The sequence below is a fragment of the Saimiri boliviensis genome, chromosome 3 (genome assembly GCF_048565385.1).
Source record: "Saimiri boliviensis isolate mSaiBol1 chromosome 3, mSaiBol1.pri, whole genome shotgun sequence".
In the NCBI taxonomy this organism is placed as follows: domain Eukaryota; kingdom Metazoa; phylum Chordata; class Mammalia; order Primates; family Cebidae; genus Saimiri; species Saimiri boliviensis.
Window position 1 is genome coordinate 138,961,480 of NC_133451.1, and position 17,509 is coordinate 138,978,988.

The following is a 17,509-nucleotide window of genomic DNA, read 5'->3' on the forward strand; positions in this document are numbered from 1 at the left end:
ATTTAGAAGCAACAATGTTGCTTTTCTTTTTCATGTTTCTAATAGGCATTTCTCATTAAAATTAGTATCAGTTAGCACAGTGGGCAGTGTGTGGTGATTTACACCTGTAGTCCCAGCACTTTGAGAGGCTGGAGTAGAAGGATCACCTGAAGCCAGGAATTCAAAACCAGCCTAGTCAACAAAACGAGACCTTATCTCTACAAGAAATTAAAAAGTTAGCTGAACGTGGTGGTACATGCCTATAGTCTTACCTACTCAGAAGGCTGAGGCAGGAGCATCACGAGTCCAGTAATTCAAGGCTGCGGTGAGCTATGATCACACCAGTACACTCCGGCCTGGGCAATAGAGCAAGACCTTGTCTCTTAAAACAACAAAACCCAATAAACCAATTAGCGCAGTAAAGGCTAATTTTGCCTTACAACTTTTACCTAAAGCCTCATACATACATTTTTTGGGGAGGGATTTATTTTTTCCATCTCTACTTTTAAGTAAATAGGACCTTGTGAGTTCCTTTGTATTAGCTTCAGGAAAGCTCAAGAAAAACCATCAGTAATCCTAATAAAGAAAATGTCAGATACATTCCAATAAAAATGGTCTTCAAAAATTATCACCAATTAAAAAAATGAAAATATTAATTAATCACTGGTAATAGAAGTCAATGACCCACTGTGATTCAGTGATCATATTGTTGTCAAGAACTTAGAAAACTGCAGGTGTTGTTTACTGAGTGTAATAAAGCCATTGGGTCAGTGAAGTAGTACTTTACTGAATGTTGTATATGATTTTAGGATTGGACATGACTCTTAGAAGTGACGGACACTAAAGGGTGAAACAAACTTTTTTCAACTTCCCTGGTCTTGCCCTCTAATTTGAAATTTTGTTGTGGAAAATACAAAAATAGTAATATTTTAATGATGAAGTTTGGGTTGATATATACGCTTTTAAAAATTGTCACAATGGTCTGGGCATGGTGGCTTATGCCTATAATCCCAGTAATTTGGGAGACCAAGGCCAAAGTATTGCTTGAGACCAAGAGTTTGACATCATCCTGGGCAACATAATGAGACCCTGTCTCTACAAAAAAAAAAAAAAAAAAAAATTGAAAATAGCTGGATGTGGTGGCATGCTGCATCTGTATTCCCAGGTACTTGCGAGTCTGAGGCAGGAAGACAAGTTAAACCCAGGAGTTCAAGGCTGCAATGTGCTCTGATCACTTCGCTACAGCCTGGGTGACGAGCTAGACCCTGTCTCAAGAAAAGCGAAACAAGTTGTCAACATGATGAAGTGTGTGCTTTAGCTTCATTTTTTAGTGAATCCTATGCATCCTAACCACCAGTCACTTGGTTAGAAGTTTTAGGTACAGTTAGATCTCAGGATGGAGAGGAAGGCAGGACTGTAGCCATACGAAACTTAAAGTATAAAGGTAGGTCAACTTTGATTATCAGGGGAATGGGAAAGGAAGTATGTTGTGGAAAAGAAAGATTAACTTCTTTAAAAGTTAAGTTCATCTTCTACTGGGAAGTTGCTCACTCTAAGACTTGGGCTCAGTAATTATCCAGAAGTTAATTGTGAAAGATTGCTACATTTCCCGCTTTCCAAAAGGAACCAAGATTGTTGGGGGATCAAATTGTCTAGATACTTGGATCCTTAGATTTGGCTGAGACCTGGTAATCAGAACTGAGGGTTATCGATCAACTACTGCCTAAAAACCAAGCATGTTTCAGGAAAGATCAAAATTGCCCCAGATCCTTGCTGTTTTTTAATCAGTTAAATACACAAACCTCTGATTAGGTCCTGACTATGCTTATCTATACCTAGAATTAACTTAATTGCCTTGCCAAAAAGAGCACGTTTGAATCAGAATGCCTAGATACAATTGAAGTGAGCCTGAGGAAGTTCTGGGAGTGGTGGGAAGCATCTTATTTTGAGACAAGGTCTTGCTTTGTCACCCACGCTTGAGTGCAGTAGTGCGATCTTGGCTCACTGTACCCTCTGTCCCCTAGGCTCAAGTGATCTTCTCACCTCAGCTTCCCAAGTAGCTGGGACCACAGGCACACACCGCCATGCCTGGCCACATTTTTGTATTTTTAGTAGAGATGGGGTCTCGCCATGTTTCCCAGGCTAATCTTGAACTCCAAAGCTTGAGCAGTCCTGCCTTGGTCTCTCAAGTGTTGGGATTACAGGCGTGAGCCACTGCACCTGGCCAAAAATGACAATTGTTTTTTTGTTTTTTGTTTTTGAGGCTGAGTCTACTCTCTCACCCAGGATGAAGTACCGTGGGAGCCCCTTCAAGCTGGCTTCCATGCCTTGTGACGTGACCTATTATTCCTTAGACATACCCTATCATTCCTTGCTTTCTACAAAGCACAATTAGATGTTTCAAACTAATTTTGTGCTTTTCTTCCACTTATCTTGAATCAGCCATTTCTTTCTTTTAGTGGAGTATAGTATTTAGAAACCAGTATCTGGACACTATGTTAAGATTTTGCTGCTTCCATGTCCTCTTAGTGTACAGAGCTAGAGGTGATGTGTGAGTTTTTGTGTGTGTGTTTGTATATAAAATTCTATAAAAATATATACTTTCATTCACATATTATTTCCATCTCTCTATTGGAACCACAAATTCATATAGATACGAATTTTACAATTCTTAGTTTTCTCTTTTCCTTGAATTCCCTCCTCACACTGGCTCCAATAACTTTCTCTGGGCCAACACAACCTTCAGCCTGATGCAGATGCTTTCCTTGATCTGTTTCTAATTACTTTTGAACTGAACAATTCAGCAATATTTGGGAAAGAGGGCCCTTATTCTTTTTAAAACATAATGTTTTTGTATTTGGGGCATAATGAGAAAATAACTGATAATAGTTGTGACACAAGATTACAGATTCTCAGAGGTCTAGGCTTTAGCCTTGATTACATTTATTGCTGCAATTTAGTCCTTTTATAGTGATTTGTTAATTGAATAAGGATAGTTTCCATGGTAATGGAGGGTTAAAGCTAAGTTTGGAAATTAGCTTTTTTTGTGTTTTTGCTATATTAAAAAAATGCTTTTACTTGCTTGTGACTTTTTATTGACTGTTGGTGTTGAATAGAAGGAATCGTGAACCTTATTTAGGGAGTCAAAATTTTCTTTTCTTTTGCTTCTTCAGCCCATGGATAGAAAGATTGCTCTGGCATGATAACTGAACTTGTAGGTGAGGTTTATATATGATAGGATTTAGGTGTTAATTGTTAGATTTTAATGTTATCCAAATAGACATAAAAAATAAATAATAATGCTTTTATTGACTGGTATAATGACATTCTTTTTATTTAAATCTTTGTATCGAAAAGCAGAAAATTCCTATAGATGGTTATTTTTCTTTTATAGGCAGTAGATCATCTAATGCAAAATTGCCCTCAGTTCCAACAGTTGATTCAGTATCCCAAGATCCGGTTTCAAATATGAGGTATTTAAGCTACTAATTTGAATACTCTGATTTATACCTTTGATGACTTTTTAAGCTATCTAGCTCTATTTCATTTCATTTCATTTTTTTTCTTCCAACATACATGACATATAGAGGCTTGGGAACATTTTAGAAGTTCATTTAATTTTGAAAGATTTTAAGTTTACAAGTCATTTTATGATTGATGTACAAGTCACTTCATGACAAGTGACTTTTTGTGGTAAAAAATAATTGCTGCATAACACATATTTACATAACCTTATGACTTATGTTTTAAATGATTGCAAATTGAAAGTATGGAATTCAGTATTCCTCCTCTATAAAACGCTGATATAGGCCTGGCGCGGTGGCTCACGCCTTTAATCCCAGCACTTTAAGAGGCTGAGGAAGGTGGATTACTTGAGGTCAGGAGTTCAAGACCAACCTGGCCAACATGGTGAAACACTGTCTCTAATAAAAATACAAAAAAAATTAGCTGGTTGCGGTGGTACACGCCTTTAATCCAGCTACTTGGGAGGCTGAGGCAGGAGAATCACTTGAACCGGGGAGGGTGAGGTTGCAGTGGGCTGAGAGAGCACCACTGTACTCCAACCTGGGAGACAGAGTGAGACTCTTGTCTCAAAAAAAAAAAAGCTGATATAAATGATAGCCAGTCAGCCAAAGCCACAATGATACAAATAGATAGATTTTTATTGTCACTAACCTTGTTTAATTGAGTTTCTGGGTTTAATTTGGAATGCTATGAGTGTATTTTCCACCACTGGAGCCTTAGTGGCCAGAAAGTCCTTGATTTTCTTTACCACAATTGGGAATATAATTTATACGCACTTGTTGAGTCTGTACTACATGTTGTAACTGAGAATTTTAAAATGAAGCCATGGTTCTTGAACTCATTGTGCTAATGGTTTAGTGGTAAATAGAAAAATTTGTTGAAGACTTGATGATTATTTAGGTTATAATGGGGCTAAAAACAAAGTCGTCTTAATTGGCCAGGTGAGACATCTAGTAATAAATGATGCTTGAAGTGGTTGTTAACCAGGTTGTTTGTTGGGGATTGTAGGGGAAAGATGGATCAGGATAAAAACGAGTATTTTTGGCAGAAGGACTGCTGTGCATAGCAGTAATGTCTCCTTAGGTAATTCTTTATTTATTTATTTTTTTTACATAATTTTATATATCTGTGGAAAAACGTCTTTATTTTCAAAACTAGAAAACTGATACAAACTGTTGAATAGTTCGATTAACTTAATGTTTTTTCATTAGTATTACAGAGAGGCTTGAACATGCTTTGGAAAAGGCAGCTCCTCTTCTTCGTGAGATTTTTGTGGATTTTGCACCTTTTCTTTCTCGGACACTTTTGGGTAGCCATGGACAAGAACTGCTTATAGAGGGAACAAGTAAGTGATCTTTCTTAATTTTATTTATATGTGTTTATATTTCAGGATTAACAACTTCCATGAATAATGAGATAACATGGAGCTTCATTGTTTAAGTGTTGTCAGCCTTTGACAAAAATTTTTCATAGTCTGTATATTTTGAAGAGTATGTCACATGTCTATTATGTTTTGATCTTCAAGTTTTTTTTTTTTTTTTTTTTTTTTTTTTTTTAAGATGGAGTCTAGCTTTGTCACCAGACTAGAGTGCAGTGGTGCGATCTCAACTCACTGCAACCTCTGTTTCCTGAGTTCAAGTGATTCTCCTGCCTCAGCCTCCCAAGTAGCTAGGATTACAGGCATGCACTGCCACATTCAGCTAATTTTGGTATTTTTAGTAGAGATGGGGTTTCACCATGTTGGCCAAGATGGTCTCGATTTCCTGATATCATGATTTGCCCACCTTTGCCTCCCAAAATGCTGGGATTACAGGCGTGAGCCACTGTGGCCAGCCTAATTAAGACTTTTGTCAGTGATTTGGATGAAGCATACAATTATGTGATGAACTCAAGAACTAAGATTTTTTTTTTTTTTTATACATTAAAATTAACTTTGAGAGCAAAGAATTGGAGAGAATAAGGCCAGGCGCAGTGGCTCACGCTTTAATCCTTGCACTTTAGGAGGCCGAGGTGGGTGGATCACCTGAGGTCAGGAGTTCAAGAATTGGAGAGAATAATGTCACAGGATTTTACTTGAACTTAGATCCATATGTACAACAATGTATTGCCACATAGACAAGGAATGCATTGTTATTAGTAGAATTCTTATTATAAATAGGGATAACAGCTTTTTACTCTATACTGCTTATGTCATACATAGATTACTGGGTCTCTTCTAGGTAGTGTACTTGAAGATTGTCAAACTAGATAGCATGCTGAAGTATGATTGGAAATCATACTATGGGGATTGGAAATCATACTATGGAGTGGATGAGGAATAATGAGACTCCCTCCCCTCCCCACCCCTCCCCTCCCCACCCCTCCGTTCCCCTCCTTACCTACAGATATTGCATGGGTCAAAGGAAGTGCTCATATGGCACAGTTAATACTCAGATACAGATATCTTAAACTATTACCTTACCTGTAACCTTGCATTTCCACTACATTTTTATTGCTACAAGAGATAAGCTTTTTCACAAGTTTTGAAAAAATTCCTTAGGCAATCTCCTAGCTACTGTTAGCCAACAAAAAATTACAATAACTAAAGCTGCCAGTTGATACTTGAAGGGAAGGGGAGGAAAGGGGAGGGGAGGGGGAGGAGAAGAGGAGAGGGTAGGGGAGTCTCGTTATTTCTCATCCACTCCATAGCATTGTTTCCAGTCTCCTTAGCAACCTACTTCAGCATGCTATCTGAATGAAGGAAGGAAAACCAGAATTTATGAGAAGCTAGAGCTTATTAAACATGTATTTGAAATTTGGACTTAGTATTTACAAGAGGGATGTGTTTCAGATTCATGATGAGCATTTAGTTGTATCTAAAAGATAATGTTCATTTGGAGTATATGTGTATACCTTCAAAACCAGGAAAATATGGAGTAAAACTTCTTGAGTATAATCCTTTTTCTTTCTTTTTTCTTTTTTTGAGACGGAGTTTCGCTCTTGTTACCCAGGCTGGAGTGCAATGGCGCGATCTTGGCTCACCGCAACCTCCGCCTCCTGGGTTCAGGCAATTCTCCTGCCTCAGCCTCCTGAGTAGCTGGGACTACAGGCACATGCCACCATGCCCAGCTAATTTTTTGTATTTTTAGTGAGATGGGGTTTCACCATGTTGACCAGGATGGTCTCGATCTCTTGACCTTGTGATCCACCCGCCTTGGCCTCCCAAAGTGCTGGGATTACAGGCGTGAGCCACCTTTATTATCCTTAAATTCTTATTAAAATTTCTCATAATGCTTATTACCATCCCATTTAAAAAATTAATTATTTAAGATGACTTAAATATAAAAAACAAGAGGCTTCTTATATTCCAAGATAGTAAATTGTCATGACTTCACTTTTTTCATGGTATACTTAAGGATTTAGATAGATCAATGGGTTTAGATGGCACTGGCTTACTATCTGCTAAGTCATTTAATTCTTTGACTGAAGTGATATATCTGAGTGAGTCTCTACTGAAGAAATTGCAGTGGTCTTTGATCATAAAATTCCAGATTAGTGCAGGTATAAAACTCTTGGCTTGGCATCCCAAGTTTGTGCTTTTGAAAAGACTAACGTTTTCTATCTCTGAAAAACCATCTAAAAAATAATCAAGCCAAACCCTATTATTCTACTATTCTACTGAGAGTTTTAGAGAGGTCAGATTGTGAGCCAGTTCAAATCTATAAGCTTGCAAGTGAGATAATAATAGGGTATATGTTTGTGGGTATATAAAATGAAAATGATATTTCTGGCAGCAACTTACAGCTTGACCTTAAGGTTTTAGGGCCTTCCTTTGAATAGTTCTTAAAGTATGACTAAATCTGAAGAGAGGTCTACAGATGTATTATTTGTTTTTTGCACATGAGATAAGTGTCATCTATTGGCAAAAATTTTGGTCAAAAATAGAAATGACTTAAGTTCGACAATTTGATGTTAAATTCCTCATTAGGGTTATCTCCTGTTTACTCCCAGTGTCGTTTTTGTGTTTACAGTACCAATGTCCTTTAGATCGGGAGCTTGGAGATCTAATATCAGGTCTCTCTTGTCTTCTGAAGCCCTTACTCATTCAAAATTGAACATACTCTCCACCCTGCCTCTGCAACAAATCTGCCGTCACTGTCTTCCACACTAATTGTTCAAAGCAAAGTACAAAATGTTATTTGACCATTTATTAGCTTTGTCAGTGAATATATTTTTTCCTGAATATTCATATCTAACTAGAAAGTAGCTAAAGTAGCTATGAACCTTCTTCTGGTTTGCTAACCTTTATTATTGAAAAAGTAACACTGAAATAAATAAATAGAAATGTATATATGTAAAGGTCTTCTTAAGAATAGAGGTATATGGGCCAAGTGTGGTGGCTCACACCTGTAATCCCAGCACTTTGGAAGGCCGAGGTGGCCTTATCACCTGAGGTCAGGAGTTTGAAACCTGCTTGACCAACATGGTGAAACCTTGTCTCTACTATAACTACAGAAATTAGCCAGGCATGGTAGTGGGCGCCTGTGATTCCAGCTACTCTGGTGGCTGAGGCAGGAGAATTGCTTGAACTCAGGAGGTGAAGGTTGCAGTGAACTGATCACGACAGCCTGTGTGACAGAGTGAGACAACATCTCAAAAAAAAAAAAATAAAGAAATATAGGTATGAAATATGATAGGTGTGGTGAAAGGGACAAAGGAGTACCTGTAAATCTCCCTAATTTGGGATAGCCCAAGGTTTGTTTTTTTTTTTAATCACTCTTTTTTATTATCTGAATAGATATATAATAAAAGGGCCCATGAGGGCCCAATGTCTGGAATTCTAGTTTCTCTAGAATAAAGCAATAAGGATTGATGACCTAATAATAGAAAGATCTTAATTTACTTTCTGTAAATAATGGGTTTTGAAGTTGGAGCAAAACTGAACTCCTTGTATTATCTGGGTTAAATTTAAGAAAAAGTGGCAAGGTTTCAGACCAGTAGAGGGCTACACCTGCAGTAAGAGAGGGAATATTGCTTGCCTTTTTTGGCCTTGACAGCATTAGCCTGAGGAGCCATGTTCATCTTAGCCCCACAGAAATCACACTGTAGTTAATAACTGGTTTGCTAATATAACATAGAGACATTCTATAGCTAATTTTCTTGCCAGTGCTGACACTGTTACCATCATTTCTATGTTAGTATTTTTTCAGACATTGAGAAAGATGGTTATAACGTTTTTTAAAAAGTAAAGGGGGTAAACAGCCCTTTTAATTTGAATGCTATTTATAAAGCTAAAAAATGCCAACATGTGCTATCATTAGGTTGGAAGCATTAGTATTTAAACAGGGAAGGAGAAAGAACTAAGGCATAAAAAGATAAAAGAAAGGGAGTGGATAGGATACCTGGAAGAGTTTTCATGGGGAGAGAAAGAGATGGTAATAGGGTGTTTAAGGGCTATCAGGAATTATTTTAGATGTTACACCCTGGAACCTAAGCCCATGTTTGCCTAGAAAACTATGGAATTTAAAAAATTGTATTTTTTCTGATTATTAGTAATGCAATTTAATAATTTAGTCCCTTTAATTATTGACATTGCTTTTTTAAGATACTGAGTATAAAACATTATTTGAATGAACTACTTTATATTTTATTGGTAATTAAAGCTAAAGACTTCTTTAGATAGGTATTAATTATATTAAAAACCCTTTCTAAGGATATTTTTGGTGAACCAACATGAAACATAAAAGTAAATGAATTAATTTTTAAGAAATCAAGAATATATAACAGACAACGGCTTGCATTTCTGTTAAGGTTTAGTGTGAGGTCAGAGGTCAAGGTACTAATAAGAGTGTTTGGGATGTCTGCTGCCATGAAACAAAATGGAAACTTGATTGATAGCTGGAGGGTTGAAGGGAGAGAGTGTGGTGGAGAAAGCAAAGGTCAGGGAGCCATTTCCCTTCTCTGCATGTATAACGATCAACTCTCTCCAAAACAAAATGTAGATGATATTGATCAATATGGCATATGTTGTGCACATTTCTATGAGTATTGTGAAATGTCATTATATATGAAGTTGTAATAAATGTTTTAGTATTTTAAAAGCTGAAATGGAATACTTCGCAAAAAATGCTGATAGTTTTGATGCCAGCTTTAAACTAACTATAATGTACCTTATATAATCATATTATCAAATGTACACTATTAATAGTTTGATAAACCAGTTTGAAAAAACAATTTGGATGAAATTGTAACAAATCCTAATTTGTTTTCTTTATTATTTTTAAAAATTCTCTTTAAAATAGGTCTGGTTTGCATGAAGTCTAGTAGTTCAGTTGTGGAATTGGTTATGCTACTGTGTTCTCAGGTAAGCGACAAGAATAAATGTTGAATTAAAAGTAGATTTTCACATGAATTTGTTTTCATGGAGGATGTTATATTTGCATTACTGAAATTTTTGCCATAATAAAATTTTGAGTTTGCTGTTTTAAAATAATTTTGTTCGTATTGCAAAAGGGTTACTTCTTATTTTTGATACTTGCAGATAATTTTGAAGCAAGCATGGGAGGAAGTAAGAAAAGTTTTCAGAGTCTCTTTAAAAATATTCAGATACAGTGATCTTGATAATTTCTTTGCTGTATATATTAAGGTTATGTAAACAGATTTATTTCTTTATCTTGTGGAGTGCCATCTTGACTCCACTGGGAATCATAAGTTTACTTCCCTTTTGTGCAGAGGTTATAAAATGAGCAATAAATGATTTTGAATCCTTGTCATTGCTAATTATTTTTGACATACACAGTAGATTTGGGAAAACATTAACAAAAATATGGCAGGTATCATAAGATGTAGAAAATAAATTCCTAAGAACAAAATTACCGTAGATGTTCCAAAATCTTGTGCCTCATGTGGTAAACTTTAATGATTAAAAAAAAACCAAACATATAAAAATCATGTATCCTGTGAGGTTTTCTTTTCTGTTTTGCAATTAAACAGATGGATGTTTTTATTGAGAGTTTTCTTTGTAGTCTTTTAAAGTGATATCTTGCTGGTAGTAAATTCCCCCACTTAAAACTTTAAAATAGCCTTTTTTAATAGGAAAGGTATTGGTCTAGAGGTCAAGGGTTTTGACCCATTTCAAAACCTTTGACCTTCATTTACAACTCTCATGGTTTACTTGCCTAACGAATAAGGATAATGCAAAATTAATGTTTCTTTGCATCGATTTATTTGTTTTAGTGCATATATGCCAAATTTATTTAGACTGTGCTGATGGACATTTCATGAATACAAATTAAAGAATCATAGAAGGTGTGAAAAATCAATACTATGCATTGTCATTAAGGTGCAATGAGAACAATTACTTCTAGAGATTACACCTAATGGATTTTTGTAATGAACTTGTGAGGAGTAGTTACTTAGTAGGCTTATTATTCTTAGATTTAGTGAGAATCATGTTTCTATAATTTAATCATCTCATTTAGAAAACATTTCTTCAAAAGCTGACTAGATAAATTTCTCATTAAGCCATCTCATTAGAAATAATTATTTTTTTCTTGCATAGAAGTTGCTATATAGGATTCTTATACCTGCATGAAATTGCCCTTACTTTAAAAAAGCACTCACTTACGGTTTTCGATGTTTCCTCATAAGAATATAAATTTTTTGTTCATAGTGATGTAACTGTTTTATAGGTGAATGTTGACAATGAAGTTTCACTTTCTCGTTTTGAAGAATTGAATGTCTTTTTGGTACATGGAAGCTATTTCCAGTATAGTCTATTGTATATTTGAATGTTAGAAGCTGCAAAGATAAAGAATGACATGTTTTAATATGCCTATTTATCATGCATGTCACAGTACTGTTTAATACTACTGCAATCAAATGGGATATGAAGATCATGTAGTTGAGTAAGTTTCAAAAGTCAGTAATTGTTAAGGTTTTTGTTTGAATAAAATACATTATTGGGTATTTGAAGTCCTTAACATATTTTATGAGTTCTTCAAAAGTTCCACAGCATCTCTACAAGATGTAGCACAGTGTGAAAAATGATGTGAAAAATGAAGCTAGAATTAGCTCCAGATGTATACAGATTGTTCCGGGGTGATAATTACATTTTTCACTTTGAATTTTCCTAATTCAAAGAGGTCAACTTGCAATCACAAAAGTGATTTATTTTGTTAAGAAGTGAACTGTCTTTTTCTACATGAAAGCTTAAAAGATATGAAATTGAATTTCAAGTCGACATTTTACAGATCTTGGGTGGGGATAGTTTGAGTTTGACTGATAATTTTTTTTTGGACTGAGATATGGTGGGAAGCAAAAGCTACCATCTTGCTAAAATTGTAATTAATTTTTTAAGAGGAGATGGAGAGGATTGAGTGCCAAAGATCGAAAGATCAGGTCAAAAACTACTTTTTAATCACATAAATAATGGGATATGCTTATGAACTTAACATCTGCAAATTTGATTTAGAACTTTACAAATTACTTGTTGTTAATTTCATGACAATCAGCCATGCTCTGATTATTTTTCTTGAGTCCATTCAAAACCTATATAGTTTTTGTGTTATTTTAAATAAGGTGTTTAATTATATTTTATTGTAAAAGAGAATTTAGAGCCTAAATTTAAGAAATGAGGAAATGATCACATTTGGTTAGCTGATAAGAACAAACAGATCACTTTATATATTTGTTTAAACTAAGATTGTAGTTTTTAATGTCTACTCATTGATCAGTAGTTGATTGGTCACCATTTCATATTTTAGTCTGTTTAAATGTTAATATTGTTTAGGCAAAATATTATTACTTAGAATTGGAAATCTCTCATAATACATAGCATTATATTTTTGAGTATAATTAATAGATGAGGTTTGCAAAATTAGATTTATTCGTCTGTTGAATCCCATGTAAAATAATTCAAGAATGATTGAATGTCAAAAGACCAATTTAAATCCTCTTTATTTCTTAAAGTAAGACTTGCCTCTATTCTTTGGGAAACTGTATGTTCTCTGATACAAACACATAAAAATTGAACAGTTTCTTAACCATGTTTCAGGTGGTTTTTCACAAGCATGCAACTTAACTTGTGTGCCAAATTTGTTGTATATGTGTGTAAACCTGTTTTAAATATATATGAATTTAAAGAAAATGTTAAATAGATGTTTCAAGTAACGTTACTCTAGCTTTATATAAAGCGTTTGTATCTTGTTCATTTGACATTAATATCATTTTTGAAAGAGTTGACGTTGCATTCAAGGCCACTTTATAAAAGCATTGCATTGCTCGTCCTAATTCAGTCTGACATGCATTCCAATAACACTACCTCCCTTCTTGGGTTTAAAGCTAAATTTATGACTGTGCATTGTGAAGTGCATCATTTAAAAATGGTTTCAACCCAAAACATCTAATAAATAAATAATGTGTATGGCTACTCAGTAGTAGACTTTCTAGACTAGAAATCATTCCATCGGATACTCAACAGTCCACTATCGGAGAGGGCTGTCAGATAAATCTTGTGGTAGCTGCATTCATGTCCTGTAAATCACATATTATTGTCTGAGCCTTCTGCCAGGTCATCTATTCTTTTCCCATTTATCAGAAATGCATACAGTATATAGAAAAAGTAGAAGCACCATGTAGTCTGGACTGGCATCATGTCTGAGTGATTTATTAGCAGCAAAAGTTAATTTAAAATACTATTTTAGTCTAATTATTCTTTAAAAAAATTTTCAACAAAATATGTAGATTGTTGCTGTTTTGGGAAATATTTTCTTTACATGAAGGTAATGATACAAGGTTTGGTTACTTTTGATTTGTGTTTCTTTACCTCTGAATTATTAATTTTAAAATTATAATAATTTACAATAAGAATGAGATAGTTCCTTTCTTATGATTCTGTCAGTTTTGTGTTTGAAATTTTTTCCTGAATCTGTACTGAAGTCAAATGTTTCTTTACGTTTTGCTTTTCTATACTTTCTTTTCTCTAATCCTAAGTTTCTTCTCCATTTTGAGTTTATTTTTTATGAATATATGGCATTAATGTTTTTTTATAGTTATAATGATTTTATAGATGATATTTTCATTATGAGAAGATTATTAAAACACTTCTCTCCCATTGCCCCCAAAAAAGGCAAACCAGCTGTATACATGGCACAATGGTGTCCTTCACCATTAGGCCTCTCTTAACTCTCACATACTCTCAAGCCATGCTGAACTATTTAAAGATACCCAAATATGCTGTTATATTTCTGTGTCTTGGTACATGCTTTTTCTTTTCCTAAACTGCCCCTTTTTCAAACTGGGTGACTTTTGTTAGCTGCTGCTTATTATTCAGAGCTCCACTTAATTATCTCATTCTCCCAGGATCATATCTATAGTTGATATCTTTTTGTCTTTAGCACCCATTATAGACTTTACCACAAATTGTAAGTATAAATATCCTAATTGGTTTACTTGTTTATTGTTAGTATCCTTCTTTGTTTTCTTGACTCTATGAAGATAGCAGCTATTTCTGCTTTGCCCATTAAAGTATTTCTAGTACCTTGCCCAGTATTGCTTGGTGAATATTTATGGAAAAAATGAATCAGCTAGCTCCTAGATAAATTGCAGTCTCTTCTGGGAAGATTTCCTTTACTCCTCTCTTCCCTCCAACTCTATGCCTAAATGAGGTATTGTGCAGAACACTTACTTAAACTATCTTAATTTCATTCTATATTTAAGTTGCCTGTTGTTTTCCGTTCTCTTCCATGTAGACTGCAAATTTTTTGAAGACAAGCATTGTGTTTTTTTTTTATTGTATTCTCAGGGTCTGGTATAGTACTGTTCAACCATACGAATGTTTATATACTCATATAATTGATAAATGGTAACATGGATCATAAATTATCATATTTTAAACTTTGCCTTTTGGTCTTTATCATTAGGAAATACCCCCATACTTTCTGATATTTATTAGTTTTTATATTAAATCTTCATTTTCATTAGGACAACTAATTTTATCATTACTGAATAGTGTAGTTGTGTTCATTTATGAGGAGGGCCTTTGGTTTTTCTTTTCTTTCGACTTAATCAGATTCACCTCATTTTTTTTTTTTTTTTTTTTTTTAAGACAGGGGCTTGCTCTGTTGCCCAGGCTGGAGTTCAGTGGTGCAATCATAGTCCACTGCATTTGACCTCCCAGGCTCAGGTGATCCTCCTGCTCAGCCTTCCAAGTTACTAGGACTCCAAGTAGCTGGGACCACATGCCAGCACACATGGCTAATTTTTTTAGAGATGGGGTCTCTTTAAGTTTGCCAGTTTGGACCTCTTTTTTGTTTTGAAATGGAGTTTTGCTCCTGTTGCCCAGGCTGGAGTGCAGTGGTGCAGTCTCGGCTCACTGCAACCTCGGCCTTCTGGGTTCAAGCTATTCTCCTGCCTCAGCAACTTGAGTAGCTGGGATTACAGGTGCCCACCACTACATCCAGCTAATTTTGTATTTTTAGTAGAAATGGGGTTTCACCATGTTGGCCAGGCTGGTCTCACACTCCTAACTTCAGGTGATTCACCTGCCTTGGCCTCCCAAAGTGCTGGGATTCCAGGTGTGAGCCACTGTACCCAGCCCCTAGCCTAGGCCTCTTACTTTTTTTTTAAAAAAAAAAAAAACAAAAAATAAAAAAACACTTTGGCCCAGGTGGGAGGATTGCTTGAAGCCAGAAATTCAATACCAGCCTGGGCAACATAGCAAGACCCTATCTTTACCAAAAAGAAAAAAATTTAGCCGGACTTGGTAGCATGTACTTGTAGACCTAGCTACTCAGGATGCTGAAGCAGGAGGATTGCTTGAGCCCAGAGGTTCGAGGTTACAGTGAGCTAGGATCACACTGGTGCACTCTAGCCTGCGTGACAGAGAGAGACTCTGTCTCAAAAAAGCCAAAATAAAAAACCTCAACTTTATTGAGGTGTAATTTATATACAGTAAATAACCCACACGTTTTAAGTGTACTGTTCAGTGAATTTTGACATATACACAACCATTTTAATTCTTAAATTTTTCCGTGCCTCTTTTCAATCAATCACTATCTCTGTCACTTCAAGTTGCCAGTGATTTGATTACTATTACTGTGTTTTACTTACCACAGAACTTAATATAAATAGAAATTTATTTCTTTTAAGTGGAGTGCTTAGCTATTCCTAGTGTACTGTGTTTAGGGTACTTCAGCCACCCCCACCCCTACTTCCCTTTTTTTTTGACTAGAACTTACTGTCCAGTGTTAAGAAAATAATGTATTTATTTAAAAGAAATAATCGAGCTAATGAAATAAAGGATTTTTTTTTTGCCAACCAAAAAGTAGGATTTGACTGTGAGTTGCTTAATCAAAATGGAAATAAGCCTTCTGAACTTCATTATGCATTTCTTTCACCTATAAGGAAATCCTATGATACGAAGTTTTCTTTTTTTTTTTTTTTTTTTTTTTTGAGACGGAGTCTAAGGCTGGAGTGCAGTGGCATGATCTTGGCTCACTGCAACCTCCGCCTCCTGAGTTCAGGTGATTCTTCTGCCTCAGCCTCCTGAGTATCTGGGACTACAGGGGCTTGCCACCATGCCTGGCTATATTTTTTTGTATTTTTAGTAGAGATGGGCTTTCACCATGTTGACCAGGCTGGTCTTGAACTCCTGACCTCATGATTTGCCTGCCTCGGCCTCTCAGAGTGTTGGGATTACAGGCATGAGCCACTGCACCCAGCTGATATGAAGTTTTCTCTAGTAGTTTGGTGAGGCCATTATTCCGTCCATTTAGAATTTTCAGTTTTTATGGTCAGTCAGGCTCAGTTCAAGCTCTTCTACAGAGCTTTGTGTGAGTATCTCTGCCTTGCCCAAGGCCTTTTCTTTATATCTGCTTGTGGTATTTTTTATTCATTTATTTAGCAAGAATGTATCATATGCTTATAAGACAAGCCCCTTCCTTTAAGGAAACTATCATCTATTATTTCTTTTTTTTTAAGGGAGAGGGAAAGGGAGATACTGGCATCTAGTGGGTAGAGGCCAGGGATACTGCTAAATATTCTACAATGCATCATCTATTATTCCTTAAGCAATAGAAGAGACAATTAATGAGAGAGACAAATAATTGTAATATAAAATAAGAATTTTAAATGGACATTAACAATTTTCCTTGGTTGGAATTGTGGTAGCCATGTGCTTGTTTGATCAACCATCACTATCTGACTTTTTCAATACAGCAAATTCCACAGTGAGTACCTTGTGATAATAATAGATGTTCTGCCAAATGTGGTGGTTTGCAACTGTAATCCCAGTTCCTGGGGCTGAACCATAGAATTGATTTGAGGCCAGGAGTTTGAAACCAGCCTGGGCAATAACACGAGTAGACCCATTATCAAAAAAATTGTTCCGTGAAGAAAGTATTACAGTGTTAAATAAGTTTGGAAGGTGTTGGTTTCAGTACATTTTAATTTCAGTTTCAAAAAGGAATTTTTAATTCCTTCTTGATGTGTTTGTAACTTATCCTTGGAATGTACTTTTAAAAAACTAGTGGATATAAATTGATTATTCCTGAGCTTTGTTATTGTTAATACCTATGAACTTTTGATTGCAGATGGGATGAGAATCAATAGGGTCAGCTTCTAATATAGTCATATCGTTTTGCTTTAGAGCTGCTGTGAATGCTTTGTTCTTATAACATACAAAGGCTGAGAGAGTAGATAGTCTTTGCTGAAATGCTCGGAGTTCATTCTGTGCACAGTAAAAACAGTTGACCTTAAAAGAAGAAACTGTAGACTTGTGAGGCATGGATAGGAAGTCTGTGGGAGTTGGAGAGGTGAGTTGAAGATACAATCTATATAAATTGGTCATGAAAACCTTAGATGCATTAACAATTTTAAAGTATTTGAAAACAGCTCAATAACTGTACTTTATGCTGGTATGGCAAATGTATTTCTGTTTTATTGATTCAAAATTTTATAACAGATAACTTTCTATTGTAAGGTGGAAACATTTGTCTTGAAACAGCAGCAAAAATATTAACGCAAA

General features: G+C 35.4%; 1 protein-coding gene across 4 annotated transcripts in view; it reads left to right on the forward strand.

Annotated features, from left to right (window-relative positions):
* Positions 1 to 17,509, forward strand: part of LRBA (LPS responsive beige-like anchor protein) — a 746,578-nt gene that overhangs the window by 197,114 nt on the left and 531,955 nt on the right. For all 4 annotated transcript variants that reach the window (XM_074396837.1, XM_074396836.1, XM_010338615.3 and 1 more), the window contains 3 exons: positions 3,374 to 3,452; positions 4,716 to 4,849; positions 9,786 to 9,847. In XM_074396837.1, coding sequence (XP_074252938.1) covers positions 3,374 to 3,452; positions 4,716 to 4,849; positions 9,786 to 9,847 — 275 coding nt within the window. The remainder of the gene's footprint in view (positions 1 to 3,373; positions 3,453 to 4,715; positions 4,850 to 9,785; positions 9,848 to 17,509) is intronic.